Consider the following 15,906-nt stretch of genomic DNA (forward strand, 5'->3'; position numbering starts at 1 on the left):
GCCAAAGAAAAAGCCAGAGATTATTGATACAGTAAAAATAAAAGGGCAGTTCTAGGGAGAAAATAAGGGATGGGGCACCTGAGACGTTACCAGTGGCCTCCCTCTGACAACCTGGCAATTACTTCACTACAGAGAAGGCATCTCTGATCACTGTATATAAATCAGTCGTGTGTAATAATTAGACTTACACAGGAAGACAATTTTACTGTCTTTGGGGTTATTTACAGAGTATCCTATGCTACTTTTACTTGAAGTCACCTGGCCTACTCCGAGGGCATGGACACAGCACATTGTTTTGGGGAGGCAAGAATAACCCTACTTTATTTTAGTTCCATAGCTGTCACTGTAACTTTTCCCTGTATTACAGCTTTTAACTATTCACAACCCAAGCCCTCTGTGGTTGTGATTTATTTGTACTTCAGCCCCTATGTTACAATCACCATACAATCTCCGTAATTAAAACTTACAATCTTCTGTAGGAAGTCGTACACAGTGATACATTCCTAAAGACAATGAGAAGATACTATGCAACCCTTTGCAAGCGCACTGGTTTGCTTCCTTTGAGCATCACGCCTCCAAAGCCTTGAAAACTCAAGTGCTGCAAGGGAGACTGATCTGATTTTTATCTACTTCTCGTTTTAAGCAACCGTAACTATCTTTTTGAACACTGCAACTCAGCAGTAACGTTGGGAGTTCAGGACTTAAACACAATATATCGCAACTTCCACAGTGAGAACTTCTAAACAACAAGACTGTTTAATACTTCTGTATCAAAAACAAAATGAAACTGAACTATAAATAGGCTGTAAAATAACAGGTGTCTTCTCCCAAGATCTTTCTTCCCATCCCCTTATAGTAATATGTTTAACTTTGAGAAAGTGTTGTCTATTTCAGAAGACTTAAGTGACATCGTCGCTGTCATAACAGATGAAATACTATTTACATAATCTGCAAATTATTTCTGAGTTACAGGATATTAATTCACTGTAACATGTACCTTTGCTGCCCATTAGAATCACTTGGGAAGACTGAACAATCCTGTTGCCCAGGTCACACTCCATACCAATTCAATTACAACGTATGGCAGTGGGAGCCAGGCATCAGTATTAACTATGTCTAGGAGACTTCATTGTTCCTGCTGGCAAGTTGTATGGATACAATCAAAGAAAGCTTTATATTCAGGGATCTGCTCTATCTGTCCCAAGCTTTTCTAAATGTTCAGTAGAAAAAGGTAGTTTGACATAGGTATATTAAGTATTACAACGGGCTTTTGAGGCACCTGGGTGGCTTAGTCGGTTGAGCGTCCAGTTTCAGCTCAGGTTATGATCTTCCGGTTCATGAGTTCAAGCCCCACATCAGGTTCACTGTTGTCAGCACAAAGCCTGCTTCAAATCCTCTGTCCCCCCTCTCTCTATCCCTCCACCATTTGCGTTCTCTCAAAAATAAATAAAACTTTTTTTTAAAGTATTAGAAGAGGCTTTTGAAAAGCCTACATACTATATATTTCATCAATTCCAAAGCCTTTCTCATATTTAACAGCTCTTTAATTAAGGTGAGAAAGTCCTACAAAACAGTATATTATGTTAACGTGCCTTGTCCTTTCAAAGAAATTGTTTTGGAAAGCTATATCCTAATGCCAACAATGCTACCATTGTTCGAAATTTTTTTTTTTCCTAATTGCTTCCTGGAGCAGGGCCTAAAATTTAAAACATAATTAATAGAGGCAAGTTTTCTGAGGAAGATTTTAGTTTTAGAAACTGCCAAGTCACTTGAGGTAAATAAATTGATGTGAATCAAGCTAGGTAATGCCATATTTGGTTCAAAACGAGATGTGGCTATAAAATTCACAGTACTTTTCTGGAGAGCACCCTAAAACTGGATATGGAAGCAGTTCCAAAAAGTTGCAAAAATATTTTTTTTTAAAGGGACTTTTTTTAAGTTTATTTAGAGAGAGGGAGAGAATCCAAAGCGGGCTCTGTGCTGTCAGTGCAGAGCCGGATGTGGGGCTCAGACTCACGAACTGTGAGATCATGACCTGAGCCAAAACCAAGAGTCAGAGGCCCCCTGCAAAAACAGTTTTGAGCAGTGTGAATAGAAACTCAAATTTTGTGGAGGTACCAGAGTTCAATGTTTTGAGAAACCTTAGAGATTTTCTGATCTATTGCCTGTGTTACAAAGAAAGACACTAAGGTTTGAAAACAATTGACTCCTCAGTTGTAGTTAGGTTAGTCAGTGGCAGACCTAAAAACAACTTCTCTGCCTCTCAATTCAGTTTTAGCCTCAATCTCCATTCCCTCCCTTCCAAAAAAAAGGGGGGGGGGGTGGGTAGGTCAGTTTAGGAATAAGTCTGTACTATCATCTAATGATCCTTACTTTCTCACAAACTAAATCTTAAAACGTTGCAGAATTTTGCTGTGATGCTGTTCTCTTCAGATTAACCAATCTGTGGAAACCAAAATGAGGTGTTGGACATATTCTTGGTGCCCAGTCTCCCGTTATCTTTCTTTTCTTAGTTTTTTTTTTTTAAATCTTAGAGACGGAGGGGCAGAAAGGGAGAATCCCCAGTAGGCTCCATGCTCAGCACGTAGCCCCAAGCAGGGGCTCGATCCCGTGATCCTTGGGATCATGACCTGAGCTAAAATCAAGAGTCGGACACTCAGCCAACTGAGCCACCCAGGGGCCCCATTCCATCATATTTCTTGATGTTTTTACATTATAGATAAGGATTCTGTAATCCTATTTCAACATTCTTGTACACAAATTGTCCACATCTAGAAACCTGAATCTGTTTAATGTAGCAAGGTAATTTATACTCTGCTTTATTACCAAAAGGATTTCAGATAGTTTACATATTCTAAGAACAAGTGAAAGTCAAAAAATAGGTAAAAGAAAAAAGGATGGCAAAAGATGAAAGCATACAGAATACATGTTGTAAAATGTTACACAGTAATTAAAATTCAGCTATAAGGTTTGGTTTTGAATGTCTTGGAAGCCAAGGCAAAAAAGATGATCAGTAATGAGATTCAAAGAATCCAGTTTACCAGCTGCTTAGAAGCAACTAAGCTTTTCCTAGCATTTTGTCAAGAGGAATCGGGGCGCCTGAGTGGCTAAATCAGTTAAGCGTCTGACTTCGGCTCAGGTCAAGAGCTCACGGTCATGAGTTTGAGCCCCACATGGGGCTCTGTGCTGACAGCTCAGAGCCTGGAGCCTGCTTCCAATCCTGTGTCTCCCTGTCTCTCTGCCCCTTCCCTGCTTGCACCTGTCTCTCTCTCTTTCATTCTAAGAAATAAACAACAAACAAAAAGGAATGGCCGTGTCTGCATGTCTAATCTTGCATGAGTGTTCTTAGATGTGGGCTTTACACAGAAATCTGGGGAACAAAGGCCTGGAATTGAGAGTATTCTGTTCATCACTCAAAGGCAGATATTTTTTTACTTTACAAATCAAAGTAGGGTTGACATTCTCTCATGAAATTTAAAAACCAGATCACCCACAACCTCACATATGGCTGGAAGAACAATTAGGAAAAAAAACCCTTGCCATTCATTCTATCAACCTCTCACCTATTTGGGGCTTTATTTTCTATTACTGCTATTAGTTCTGCATTTTCAAACTGAAAGATTTCTTGGAATAGTAACAGTGGGTTGTTAACAACATCCATGAATATTTTAAGACATCAAGTACAGTGCCCTTCCCTTTCTTGCTCTGAACCTTTGAAGGAAGGTTCAGTGACTTATGTGTATAACAATTTACAGTATTGTTTTACAAATACCTCCGATATCTGTGGGGTTGACAGGGCAGGTACAATGCAATACTCTGTAGATGAGAAAACGGAGGCCCCGGAGATGGAGCGGCTCGTCCAGGGCCACGCCGGTCATGTGTCTTCGCTTGGAGCCTGGCCCCTTCTACTTGTTGTTTGTTTTCTCCTCCCCTTGTTTCGTGAGCCCAACTCCAGTCCTCTACCATTCTGGGATCCATCCACTCTAGATAAAAGCTGGACTGTGCCATATTTTTATACATGTCATTTTAAAAAGCTCTTTCTGCAAGTACATTCGTTTTTTGGATGACTATCCTTGTCTAAAATTGAAATCAATTATGATTATGAACATGTGTTTTTATCTCTTTTTAGAATTTATATCTTGGATATAAGCTTCCTCAAGCCTAAAACACATTATCTAATTATATTCCCTTCACTATTATAAAACCTTGGATGGTTTAAAAATTCGCTCAAATAGAGAATACTTGCATCAATTTCCTCTAGTTTGAAACACTCCAAGTAGCTGTTCTCACTGCTTAAAAAAAAAAAAAAAGCTACCATCAAAGTATGCAAATAGTATTAGATATTCTACTTTTGAACTACTTCGCTGCCATCAGAATAACTGAAATCCACTCTTTCGGCCACTATTTGGCCTCTGGATCTCGCTTCTGTTCTATACTGCGTATGTACTACAAAGTATTTGACTCAGGTGTTTGACCATTTTTCACTGACCCGATCTCTTCCTCCTCCACCTATCACTTTTCTCTCCAATTGTACTCACTTGGGGCCAAAGAAGCATGTTGGCAGGGGAAAGAAGCACGTACTCTGGAGTCAAGACCTATCAGCTGTCATGTCACTTTGGTCCACGTATTTGATGTTTTACATCCATTTTAAATTAAGAGTAGTTGTAGAAACATTAATAATAAAGAACAGCTGTAAGATCATATATGTAAAGCTCTTAGAGGCAAAGGTGTAAGGAGTTCAAATGTTAGTTTCTTTGTAAGTATACACCACCATGCTTTGCTTGAGTAAATGAGGTGGTCATTCCTATTCCTACCACCTTGTAGAGGGGAATCTACTGAAATAGGGCACGGAGGAGGAAAAAAAATCCATCGCCCCTCATTCTCTCTTCAAATCGGCACAATTTTACCTTCTCTCCGAAGACTCTTACTATGACCACGACTAAAATATTATGTGATATAAAAAGAAAAGCCAAACCAAAAGGTACAGAGGGATGCAATAAGAGAAATTTGTTAAATGGAACATGCTTAAAAATTTAGAATACATTTTAGATTTGTTACTTACCATTCTGCCTTCCGGTTACTCTGATAGTCCGTAAGGCAAAGGTGTCTATAAAGACTTAAAAGGAAGAATAAAATATGAAGTATAATCCAACAAGATTTAATACACTACCAAGAAATTATTTACCTAAATGCTCCCATAATTACATTTTAAATAGACAAATACAAAAGCATCAAACACAAGCATACTGAAGTGTTTAGGCCTCCTGTCACGGTAACTCCACAAGACCACTCATAACGAAGAGTTCCATTATAGGTTTTCCCCCATCTCCTTAATTTATGGGAACATTACAATCACAAAGTGTTTCCATTTTTTTTGTTCATTAGCATTCCCACCAACCCCTAGCCTAACGCTCAACCCATCGCCTGTTAATTCATATATTGGTGGACATTTTAAATTCAGACATTATTTTGGCTTTCATACTCATCTGGAATGGTTTGCTTAAGGCTGTCGTGATAGTTTCTCTTCAGGCTGGTGTACTTTGGGGTAGGCAAACTATTTAATGCTGGTACTAGTGAGTATTCTAATCAGTATTCTGTTTCTCAACAGCATAGGATTACCATTATTGAACCAAATGACAGTTGGTATAGATGTTCTTCCTGCTTACCATTCCTTCCAGGCAGCCCTAAGATTTTGTGTGTGCAATGTACTGAAAACCTCATTTGTTTCCAAAGTAGCTCCAATGCAGAACATTTGGGCGAACCATTTTGGGGGACTCTAACCTTGATGCCTAGAGATACTACATAAGCACAGAACAGATGCCTTTCATGTGCAGCTACAGACCCACCTTTGTCTGCTTTGAAAATGAAGGTCTGTGGCTAAATGGATACTGTCGGTCACCATGTTAACAGTATTCAAAGATCAAATCTACTCCCAGATTCTTTTTTGGACTAAAAAGACAAGATATTAAAAGCACTAGCTTTAAAAGACCATTTATTATTCTTAAATATTTACAACTCATGGGTTAAAATATTTACCAGTTTATTACCAATAGGTTATTTGTTGGGATTTTGTTTGGAGGGGGCTTCGCCTGTTATCTTTACCACTTTTATTTCCTATGGAAGAGAATTCCAGGTTATCTTTCAGACTTTTTATACTCTTCTTTCTAGATGTTTTGAACTAGTCACCTGGCTATCTTAGGAAATTTCAATGACAGCTTCGTTAATAGGCTTTCTACTTTCCCGTCTCTGAAAAGCAGGTCCCACTTACTTTCTTAGCTATTGCCACATAACAGTTCCTAATTGTGAAAAAGCACAGTCCAATACAAATAGACACTGGGTGACTTCAAATGTATATACCATAGCATTCCAATGGAAAACGATAAATGCAAAACAGTGATTAAATAGTGAAGACTGACTGACCATGGAATCTCTTTAAGAAACACAATTATGGGAACATGGAGGCATAGCAAGCATTACTTATGAAGAATGCATCAAGGAAACCTGATATTGTCACTTAAATAACAAAAAAATGCCTTCAGGCTAAATAGTCCCTTCGTACACGGCTACTGTTAGACCTGAAGTAAAAATATCTTAGAGATTTAAGAAAATCACTATAAATTACTCTATAACTTATGGTATGCAAGGGTTTAAAATGTTCATAATGTTCTTATTTACTTCATCTTACATGAAGATATAAAAAAATAAATATTGCCATGCATATCTTGTTGGCATTCTAAAAACCCACAAATAAATAACTGGAAATGCTATCTAGAGAAATTGCTCCTGTATACTTATTATTATCTACGGAGGACTCAAGCAAGTCTGTTTTTATATAGCATCCTTAAACTGAAAAAAGCTACAAAACAAGCCTAATTGAAATACCCTTAAATGATCAAAATGTAATGCTAAGGGAAAGAAAACAATACAAGCCAAAACTGGAGTGCAAACACCTTTTTTGCTATAGGTTTTAATGGAAAAGGTTTGTGGACTAATGGGATTCCTGGGTTCCCAAGGGCATGCTGGAAACACGGAAAATGATGTAAAAGAAATTGGGAATCCTTCCTCAGGCAACTTTTTATCCTATTTCAGTTTCCTGAAACATCCCTGGTTAAGACTTCTTGTGATGAAAAAGACACAGACGAGCATTTATAAAAGTCCATCAGGTTCCTCATTAAAGCTGAAGTCACACACTAGAGACAGATGGTCTGAAGGGTAATTAAAAGATGGTAGCCGGTTGGGTCCAATCTGTTCTTCGGTGAGCAAATCAAGAGCTGACCTCACACTCAGAGCGTGTTTAGAATACCAGATATAATCCAGCGTGTGCCGGCACTCCCCTGAGGTCCGGATCTTCCAGGTAGTATACGGGGGCTCTGACTGCCCGTCAGCACTCAGCAGCTTGTAGGCACTGTTCAGGTTGAGGCTGGAGGAAGCAAAGTGTTTGTAGACCTCCTCTGTTGGCTCTGCGTTGAAGTCCCCACAGACGATAAGGGGAATCTTGGCTCCTTGAGTGATGTTTTGGAGGTTCTGGAGAAGGTCACAACCCTGAGCTGAGCGAAATCGTTCCCAGCCAGTGCGTGCTTTTAGGTGAGTGACAGCGATACAGAACTGTCTACTGGACTCCTTGCACTCTAGGGTCTGTGCAATGGCCACCTGATTGGTTTTCAGTGTCATGGCCGTCAGCCTGATATTGGCACTATTGACTAGCTTGAATCGGTTCTGGAGAAAAAACAAGGCACAGCCATCTGGTCCGTTGTTGTGTTCCACATCGAGACAAGGTGACCAGGGCTTGGGGAAAAATGTGCCTTGATAGCCCAGTCTACTGAGGAGTGGTTGGAAGGTGTCAAAATAATGGTCCACCTCTTGGAGGCACAATATATCAGGCTGGTAGGCCAGGATTTCTTCTAGGATGAGACATTTCCTTTCTTCCCACTTGAGTGCTTCCACAGGGCATTGCACAAAGTTGTCTTTTCCTTCTCCAAGAGCTGAAATAAAAAAGCCAGTCAGCTGTCAGCTACTACAGGACACATGACTTCTAAGTACCTGGAAGTCTCCTTAGGTCTGACAGTACTCAAGACCCTCAGAACGCTTCCTCAACTTCAGATGCTTTGGGTGATTCTTCTCTGTCTAATCCGCATTAACCTACCAAACTAAATAACCTCTTACTATCCAAATGAGGCAAGCAATTTCTTTTCTTTCATATTAGAACTGTTTCATGTAGGGGTGCCTGGGTGTCTCAGTTGGTTGGGCAGCCGACTACAGCTCGGGTCGTGATCTCGCGGTCTGTGAGTTTGAGCCCCACGTTGGGCTCTGTCCTGAGAGCTCAGAGCCTGGAGTCTGCTTCCGATTCTGTGTCTCCCTCTCTTTCTCCCCTCCCCTGCTTGCTCTCAGTCTCTATCTCAAAAATAATAAACAATAAAAAAAAAGTAAAAACAAAACAAAAAAACTGTTTCATGTAACTATATTCTAGGATATAAGATCTTAAGTTTTAGCTTGAAACAGTGTTCTTTACAATCCCTGGGATCTAACCTATGTCAGAGGAAGTAAATATTTAACTCTGTACACTAATTTTTTAAGGAAGATTTTATTTTTAAGTAATCTTTATACCCAACATGGGCTTAAAACTCACAACTCCAAGATCAGGAGTCACATGCTCTACTGGCTGAGCCAGCCAGGCACCCCATCTATACGTTAACACTAACTATAATGAACCATAAGGACTGATACAGACACTACTTGGAATGAATGGAACCTATTTGAAATAGGCAGCTTTTCCAATCAAATACTGGGAAGTCAGGGTATACACCCTTCTTAAAAAAGCTGCCTTTGTTTCTTTTTCTTAAAATTTCAACTGCAACATGAAAGGCAATTCTACAGAGCCGACCGACACATTTTTTTAAATTCACAGACCTACCAAAGACAGACTTTCTGCCATAACAAAGTAATTTCTTAATGAACTAAAGCATTATCTCCTTAGCCTCAGGTTACAGATGCATATGGGTAGGAATCTAGCTTCAAGAACACCCAGACTCGGGGAGCCTGGGTGGCTCAGTTGGTTAAGCATCTGACTTCGGCTCAGGTCATGATCTCGCGGTTCGTGGGTTTGAGCCCTGACAGTGCCAAACCCACTCTGGATCTTCTGTCCCCCTCTCTGCCCTTCTCCTGCTTGCGCGTGCTCTCTCTCCAAAATAAACATTAAAAACAAACAAACAAAAAAAGAATATCCGGATTCACCACCACCCACAGAGGCCCCATTCCCTGCAGAAAAGTCCTATATGTTACCCATCCAGCAGACTTAGTTTCTGCCTTGCCAATGCTATCCTAGTGCTGTGGACTGAAAGTTGGAGGCAACGGAAAGTGTGAGAATGATAAAAGACAGGGTCCTTTAAATATGGATGTGCTAGGAAGCAGACATTGTATTTGGATAGCCTACAAACATGGAAGGTAAGGTATAAATCTTGAGTTGCTGGATTTGTTAGTGAAAATCAGATGGCTCCCTTTCTTACCCTCCCCGTCTGGGAGCTCCTCATACTGCCCTGGTCACCCCGTCCTCCTACACCTCTATCTGCCCACGCCTCTTCCCTCCACGTAACACATCAGTGCTTTAGGTACGCACAGAAACAGAAAGGTAGTCACAGCAAACTTAACTGCTCAGGCACAAAAGCATCAGGCATACCTTGGGCAAGGATGTTCCACTGCATGACCCTAATAGGTGGGTGGCTGCTGGGGTGATCCGTCCTCAGGTCCACAAAATCCCTCTGGAATCGGGGGGGTCGAGTGTGCAGGACAGCCCTGCATTCCTCCAGGAGTTCTTTAGGATCAATGGGCTCCAGATGTTCTGGATCAGGTGACACCAAATACTCCGGGTGCTGGGAGGCAGTGCTGCTGTTCAGTGTCTTGGCGAGAGCACTATAGAGCCTGCTCGTGCCGTGTCCCATGGAGCACACTACAGGGAAGGAGAGCACAGTCACACACCCCGCTCAACCAGAAGATAAAACATTCACCGTCCCTAGAAGCCAAGAACCTGACAGAGGGCAATGCTGCCATGTTCATGCAGAAAGCCATTGCCACAGAGGTGGATTAAAGGAGTTGCCAGGTTCTAGCTTTCTACTAGGACAGGTAACTTAAATACAAATGTTAAAGTCGGTTTCTGATTAACTAAGATAATTCTTTTAAGGGAGAAATATCTTCATCTTTATGGCCTCTTCTAATTTAGGATTTGTCTTTATAATTTATAAACCCGGTCTTAATGAAAGCATGGCTCAACAAAATTCACATTCCTTTTTCTAAATATTTTACTAAAAATTTGGAGGCCAGTTTGGAAAAAGCCAGATGTTAGAAAGCCCATGTTAATCTGGAAGAGATTAGGTTATAGCAAGCTGTTGCTGTGGACACCTCATCTATATAGATCCCTCCGTTACGGAACGTAACAGTTGGGTTAAATCCATACCCGTTTCTCTTAGGTGTCTACTATACATCAGGGCTCTGGCTTTCTGTAGGCTCTGGATGTCGCTGAGCAATATTAGTCTATAATATCAATTGCCAGATTTTTTAAGAATCTAGAAAAGGGGTTGTAGGTAGAAGGGGTAAGAGAAGGTTGCCCACATCTCCTGGGATCCTGTGAGGAGAAATGGGGTGGAGAGGAGCAGAAAACATTTTCTAGTGCTCCACTTTTTATCCTGATAGATTATAATTCACCAAGGAGAGGAGAGCACAATCTCCCACTAATTAGCATGAGGGAAACCGTACTTGTAAGCAGGTGATGGCTCTTTTATTCTGTTCAGTTAAGCATAAATTAGGGTCAATTTTACTTGGAACAACCTTCAAGATTGTGTGTATGATGAATGTTGGTATGGATGAATCTGGATTTCCCTACCACATCCATTATCCTTGCCTTCTCTTCAAAGACACAGTTTTCTAGGGTGCATGGGTGGCTCAGTAGGTTGAGTGTCAGACTTCAGCTCAGGTCATGCTCTCACAGTTCCTGAATTCGAGCCCCGCCTCGGGCTCTGTGCTGACAGCTCGGAGCCTGGACCTGCTGCAGATTCTGTGTCTCCCTCTCTGCACCTCCCCTGCTTGTGCTCTGTCTCTCTCTCTCTCAAAAATAAATAAACTTAAAAAAAAAAAAAAAAAGACACAGTTTTCTTATAAAATACATTATCTGGCAGGCTGACTGACTGCACCTGAAACCAGCAATCATATTCACTGTCACAGGACACAAAGGCAAATTCAAATATTTACCACCAAATGTCCTTAAACATCAAGGTCAATAAGCATGCAAGCATGCTCTCTATTGTTCCTTTTCATCAACTCAACGTAGTTTTTTTTTTCCCCCAGCAAGAAAACTAAATAAAGGCAAAGAAACAAACACATCATTACATTTAAGCAAGCCTGTTCTCTCTCACACATACATGCGCAAACACATGCACACACCTGTCTCCAAAGTGCTTGATTTGAATATATTAAAATATTTTTGTCAATTTGCTTGCCTATCTGAATGCATGGGTCCAAAGGAAGAGATTTTCTTCTGGGCTGGTAGTACAACTTTGAAAATCTTTCTTCTGTACTTCTAGTTTTTAAGAAAAAAGAAGTGAAAGGTCTTACTGGTTTTTCAAGTGTAGTCTCCAGAAGAGTAGCACCACCCGAACTGTAGACCGCAATGTCACAGAGCACCACAACAAACTTCCAGGTTACCACGGGGTATTTTAAATTTGAAATGTACAGCAATATTTGACATGTGTCAGGCTCTAAGCAAACTACTAGCCTGATGTAGCTTAGTTTCATTTGTCAGGCTGAGTTTTGGGGTGGTTACTGTGATAAAAAAAACAAGTGTGCAAAAATGAACATGAAAAAGAGAGTAATAGTGTCCAACAGGAGTCTAGGGTCGGAGGAGTTACGTGAAGCCAGAAAAACCATCTTGAACCACATTTCTTTTTAAAAAGTTAGAAACACCTTCACATAAAGAGAGTAACATCCATTTTCAGACAATGAATGCAAACCAGAAAAACATGCCCAGAAAGCAAATCAAAACTGTATCTCACTACAAATGCAAATGAGCTAAACGTCATTAAGAAAATGATAGTACAGCCTAAATCAGAATTAAGAAACTCAGAAATGAGGCAAGAATCAGTAATTTAAAAAAAAAAAAAAAGATCACTTGAGAGATAGTGGCAAATATTATGTGCTTATTTTAAGCAAAGACACAGTTTTGTGCTTAGTCTTAAGCAAAGACGATCCAACATATGGGTAAAAGGAATTCTTGTAGCAGGGAAACCAATGCAAGGAAATGAAACAAATACTGAAAACTATAAATCAAGAAAACTTTTGAGAGTATAAATCATGGAGGGTTGAATTAAGTTCTGGAGAGGTAATTTCAGGATGGTAACTATAGTTAATACTACTGTACTGTATACTTGCAATCTTCTAAGAGAGTAAGTAGACAGACCTTCAGTGATCTCAACACACACACACAAGGTAACTGTGAGGTGACAGATGTGTTAATTAGCTTGGTTGAGGTAACTATTTCACAGTGTATTCGTATACCAAAACATCATGTGGTATATACCTTAAATATATACTACTTTATTTGTTAATTATACCTCAATTAAGCTGGAAATAAATAAAATGGTTTAAAAGAAAAAACTGTATGAGCTTAAAAAAGACGTATCATGGATATATTTAAACATTACATGCATAAAGGTCTACCTTCTCTTTGTTATTCTAAAAAAAAAGAAAAAAAAACCTTAAAAAAACAATATTTGAAACTACGTATTGAAAAACACATCACATACCTGAGAATATCAACCCAGAATGAGCAACACCAACTGGACTGTAAAGAAAAAGAAAATCCCTTGGGCATCTAGGCAAAAACATCGAGTTAACTTGTAAGGAAAGTAAATTAAGAGTATCATCAGACTTCAATTGCAAAGTTTTATGCCAGAAGAAAATGAAGTTGCATATTTGAAATATATAACTCAAACTTTATATATATGGCTCATCTACATGTGTGCAAGGAATTTATATCTAGCAACATGGGAATATTGACGGACTCCATCAGCCCTTCCTGAGCAAATGAGCGGGGCTGACAAACCAGCCAGAGGTACTTTTGCACAGTCCTCCAGCTAAGAATGGTTTTAAAGGTTGTTAAAAACATACACAGACACACACACAATATGGACTAGGATCACTTTTGGCTCTCAAAGCCTAGATGTTTACTACCCAGCCCTCTTCAGAAAAATTTTGCCACCTCTGGAACTAGAGCACTGACTTCAGACCAAAATGGTAGGACTTTGATATAAGATGGGTGGTAAGCATTAAATATACTGCTACTTAGAAAATCAAGTCTAAATAAGGTTGAGAGAGTACAATATATAACGGCTATGTGATCCCACAATGAACTTACAAAGATTTAATACAGCTGAGAAAGGGGGCAGGGAGTAGGGACCACAATGACGAAAATATATTTATTTAATTTTTTTTTTTTTTTCTTTTTAAATATATTCTAGGGGCATCTGGGTGGCTCAGTGGGTCAAGCGTCTGACTCAATTTCGGCTTAGGTCATGATCTTGTGGTTCATGAGTTCAAGTCCCGCGTCGGGCTCTACACTGACAGTGTGGAGCTTGCTTGGGATTCTTTCTGTCTTCCTCTCTCTCTCTCTCTCTCAAGAATAAATATTTAAAAATATATATTCAATTTAAAAATTTTAAACTGGGGTGCCTGGCTGGCTCGGTAGGAAGAGCACGCAATTGATCTCGAGGTCATGGGTATGAGCCCCATACTGGGTGCACAGATTACTAAAATCAAAATACGATAAAATTTAAAAACCTGTAAATTGTTTTCAGAGATCATAATTAGTAGTGGTAGTGTTTGTATTGTTATTATTGTGGGACTGTTGTGTAGGTGTGAAACAAAGCAAATGGATATTCTAATTCCATCATTCTCTGTTGTCCTTTTTTTGGTTTAGTTTTGAAAATACATTTATAGACTTTTAGCCACAACACTCAAGGAAAACACTCTCGTTAAAGCCAACCCATTTTGGACTAATTGCAATTATTAAATCTGATCACCTATCTGTTGACTCAGCCTCTCAAAGTCTTTCAGTGGTTTTCAAAAATTAAATCTGCCCTCGAAAGACAAAGCTTTACAGCAAACACAATGAAGGACGCCTTGTGGCACAGCCAAGTACTAAGGCCTGAACGGGACAGATTTCAACACACCAGTTCCGCTCCTGGTTCCGTCACTGTTTAACTGTGCCCAGCTCTCTATACCTGCTTACCCAGCTTTCAAATGAGGGCCTGTCAAAGGATCCTCATTTTCTCGAGATTTTTTTTGGAAAATGAATCAAGGTTAGAACTGGTGGCAACCTCAAAATAACATTTCTATTACTTGTACCAGAGACACACATATTTCTCTTGAGAAAACTTGCATGTACCATTCAGAATGACTTTTATTCCTCTCATATTTGAGGCCCAGAATGGACGATTTCACATATTAACAGAACAGCTGACCCTGAACAACACAGGTGGAACATGTGATTCAATTATGTGTGGATTTTTCACAGTACAGCACTCTAAATGTATTTTCTCTTTCTTATGATTTTCTTAACATGTTCTTTTCTCTAGCTTGCTTTCCTGTATGAATACAGCATATAATACATTTAACAGACAAAATATGTGCTAATCGGCTGTTTACATTAGCAGGAAGGCTTCCTGTCAACAGTAGGCTATTAGTAAAGTTTTGGGGAGTCAAAAGTCACATGCAAATTTTTTTTACATGCACATTTTTAACTGTGCAGGGGGTCGGTACTCTTAAACCCCCTGTGTTGTTCAAGAGTCAACTGTACCTGGGTATGGAATGCACTGAAAATAAGCCTTTAAAGAAGTTTTACTAGCGTAGACCTCTTGCTCTTCTTTCACTGTGGATTCATTTAGCTGCAAAAGATGTCATTAGGCTAAACTGTGAAGATTCTAGGTAGAGGGAAATTGTTAGGGAGTATTATTATAGTGTTGTCTCTGCTCCTTGGATCTTAAAGGAAACTGAACGATGGTCCCTAAGATGGACTGATGCAAACGTGAATACCAAGTTCTATAGTAACAGTGACCCAGCACATGCCTTCTAATGGTAAAGTACCTGGGAAGCTGACTAATCAATCAACCAACATGTTGCACAGGGAGCCTGAACTAGAAGAGAGAACAGATGATGCTGAAAGATGTCTCTGAGGTCTACCCACTCCTGGAGGAGGGCGTCAGTCTATGGCTTCACTGTACACTACACAATTTAATCTTTTAGTCTCTTGGGTGTGGTCTTGGAGAAAACTTTTTTTTTTTAATGTTCATTTTAGAGGGAGAGAGCATGAGTGGGGGAGGGAGAGAGGGGGAGGGAGAGAGAAAGGGGGGGACAGACAGCATCGAGCCCCACGCGGGGCTCAAACTCACAAACTGCAAGATAACAACCTGAGCCAAAGGCGGGCACTCAACCAAGTGAGTCACCCAGGCACCCCAAAACTCTAATCTTCTTAATCTAATCTCTCAGTCCTCAGGGATAATCTGTTGATAGTACATTAATTTTACATTCTTATTTCCCTATTCCCTGAGTTTGGGGATGGGCACTCATACCATGAAGATGTGTGTTGACCTTTTCTCTCAAGAAATTAACAAGTGTTTGGGGAAAGATTAATACACATGAACTAATGAGAGAAAAACTGAGTACTTACTATGCGGAATGGGCTAGGGTTTAATAAGGGTTAAAATAATCAGAATGGATAACAATAACCAGAAAAAGACTTAAATTATGGAGCTCTAATTGCTGACTAAAACACTTGGCCCATCACAGGTAGCCACCATAAAGTCCTGCTTCACTCTCTCAAACACACACATACTGGACACTAGCCCACTGGAGACAGACCAGTGA

At 39.9% G+C, this 15,906-nt stretch overlaps 1 protein-coding gene across 4 annotated transcripts in view; it reads right to left on the minus strand.

The window, feature by feature from the left end:
* Nucleotides 1-5,975: 5,975 nt before the first annotated feature.
* Nucleotides 5,976-15,906, minus strand: part of NOCT (nocturnin) — a 27,615-nt gene continuing 17,684 nt past the window's right edge. For 2 of the 4 annotated variants that reach the window (XM_027066212.2, XM_015073601.3), the window contains exons 2-3: nt 9,674-9,943; nt 5,976-7,982 (exon numbers count right to left, since the gene is read on the minus strand). In XM_027066212.2, coding sequence (XP_026922013.1) covers nt 7,147-7,982; nt 9,674-9,943 — 1,106 coding nt within the window. In that variant the 3' untranslated portion in view covers nt 5,976-7,146. Of the gene's footprint in view, nt 7,983-9,673; nt 9,944-11,430; nt 12,744-12,788; nt 15,357-15,906 lie in introns of those variants that run through there. The other 2 variants (XM_053216959.1, XM_015073600.3) reach the window with 2 other exon arrangements.

Source organism: Acinonyx jubatus, chromosome B1 (genome assembly GCF_027475565.1).
Source record: "Acinonyx jubatus isolate Ajub_Pintada_27869175 chromosome B1, VMU_Ajub_asm_v1.0, whole genome shotgun sequence".
Taxonomy (NCBI): domain Eukaryota; kingdom Metazoa; phylum Chordata; class Mammalia; order Carnivora; family Felidae; genus Acinonyx; species Acinonyx jubatus.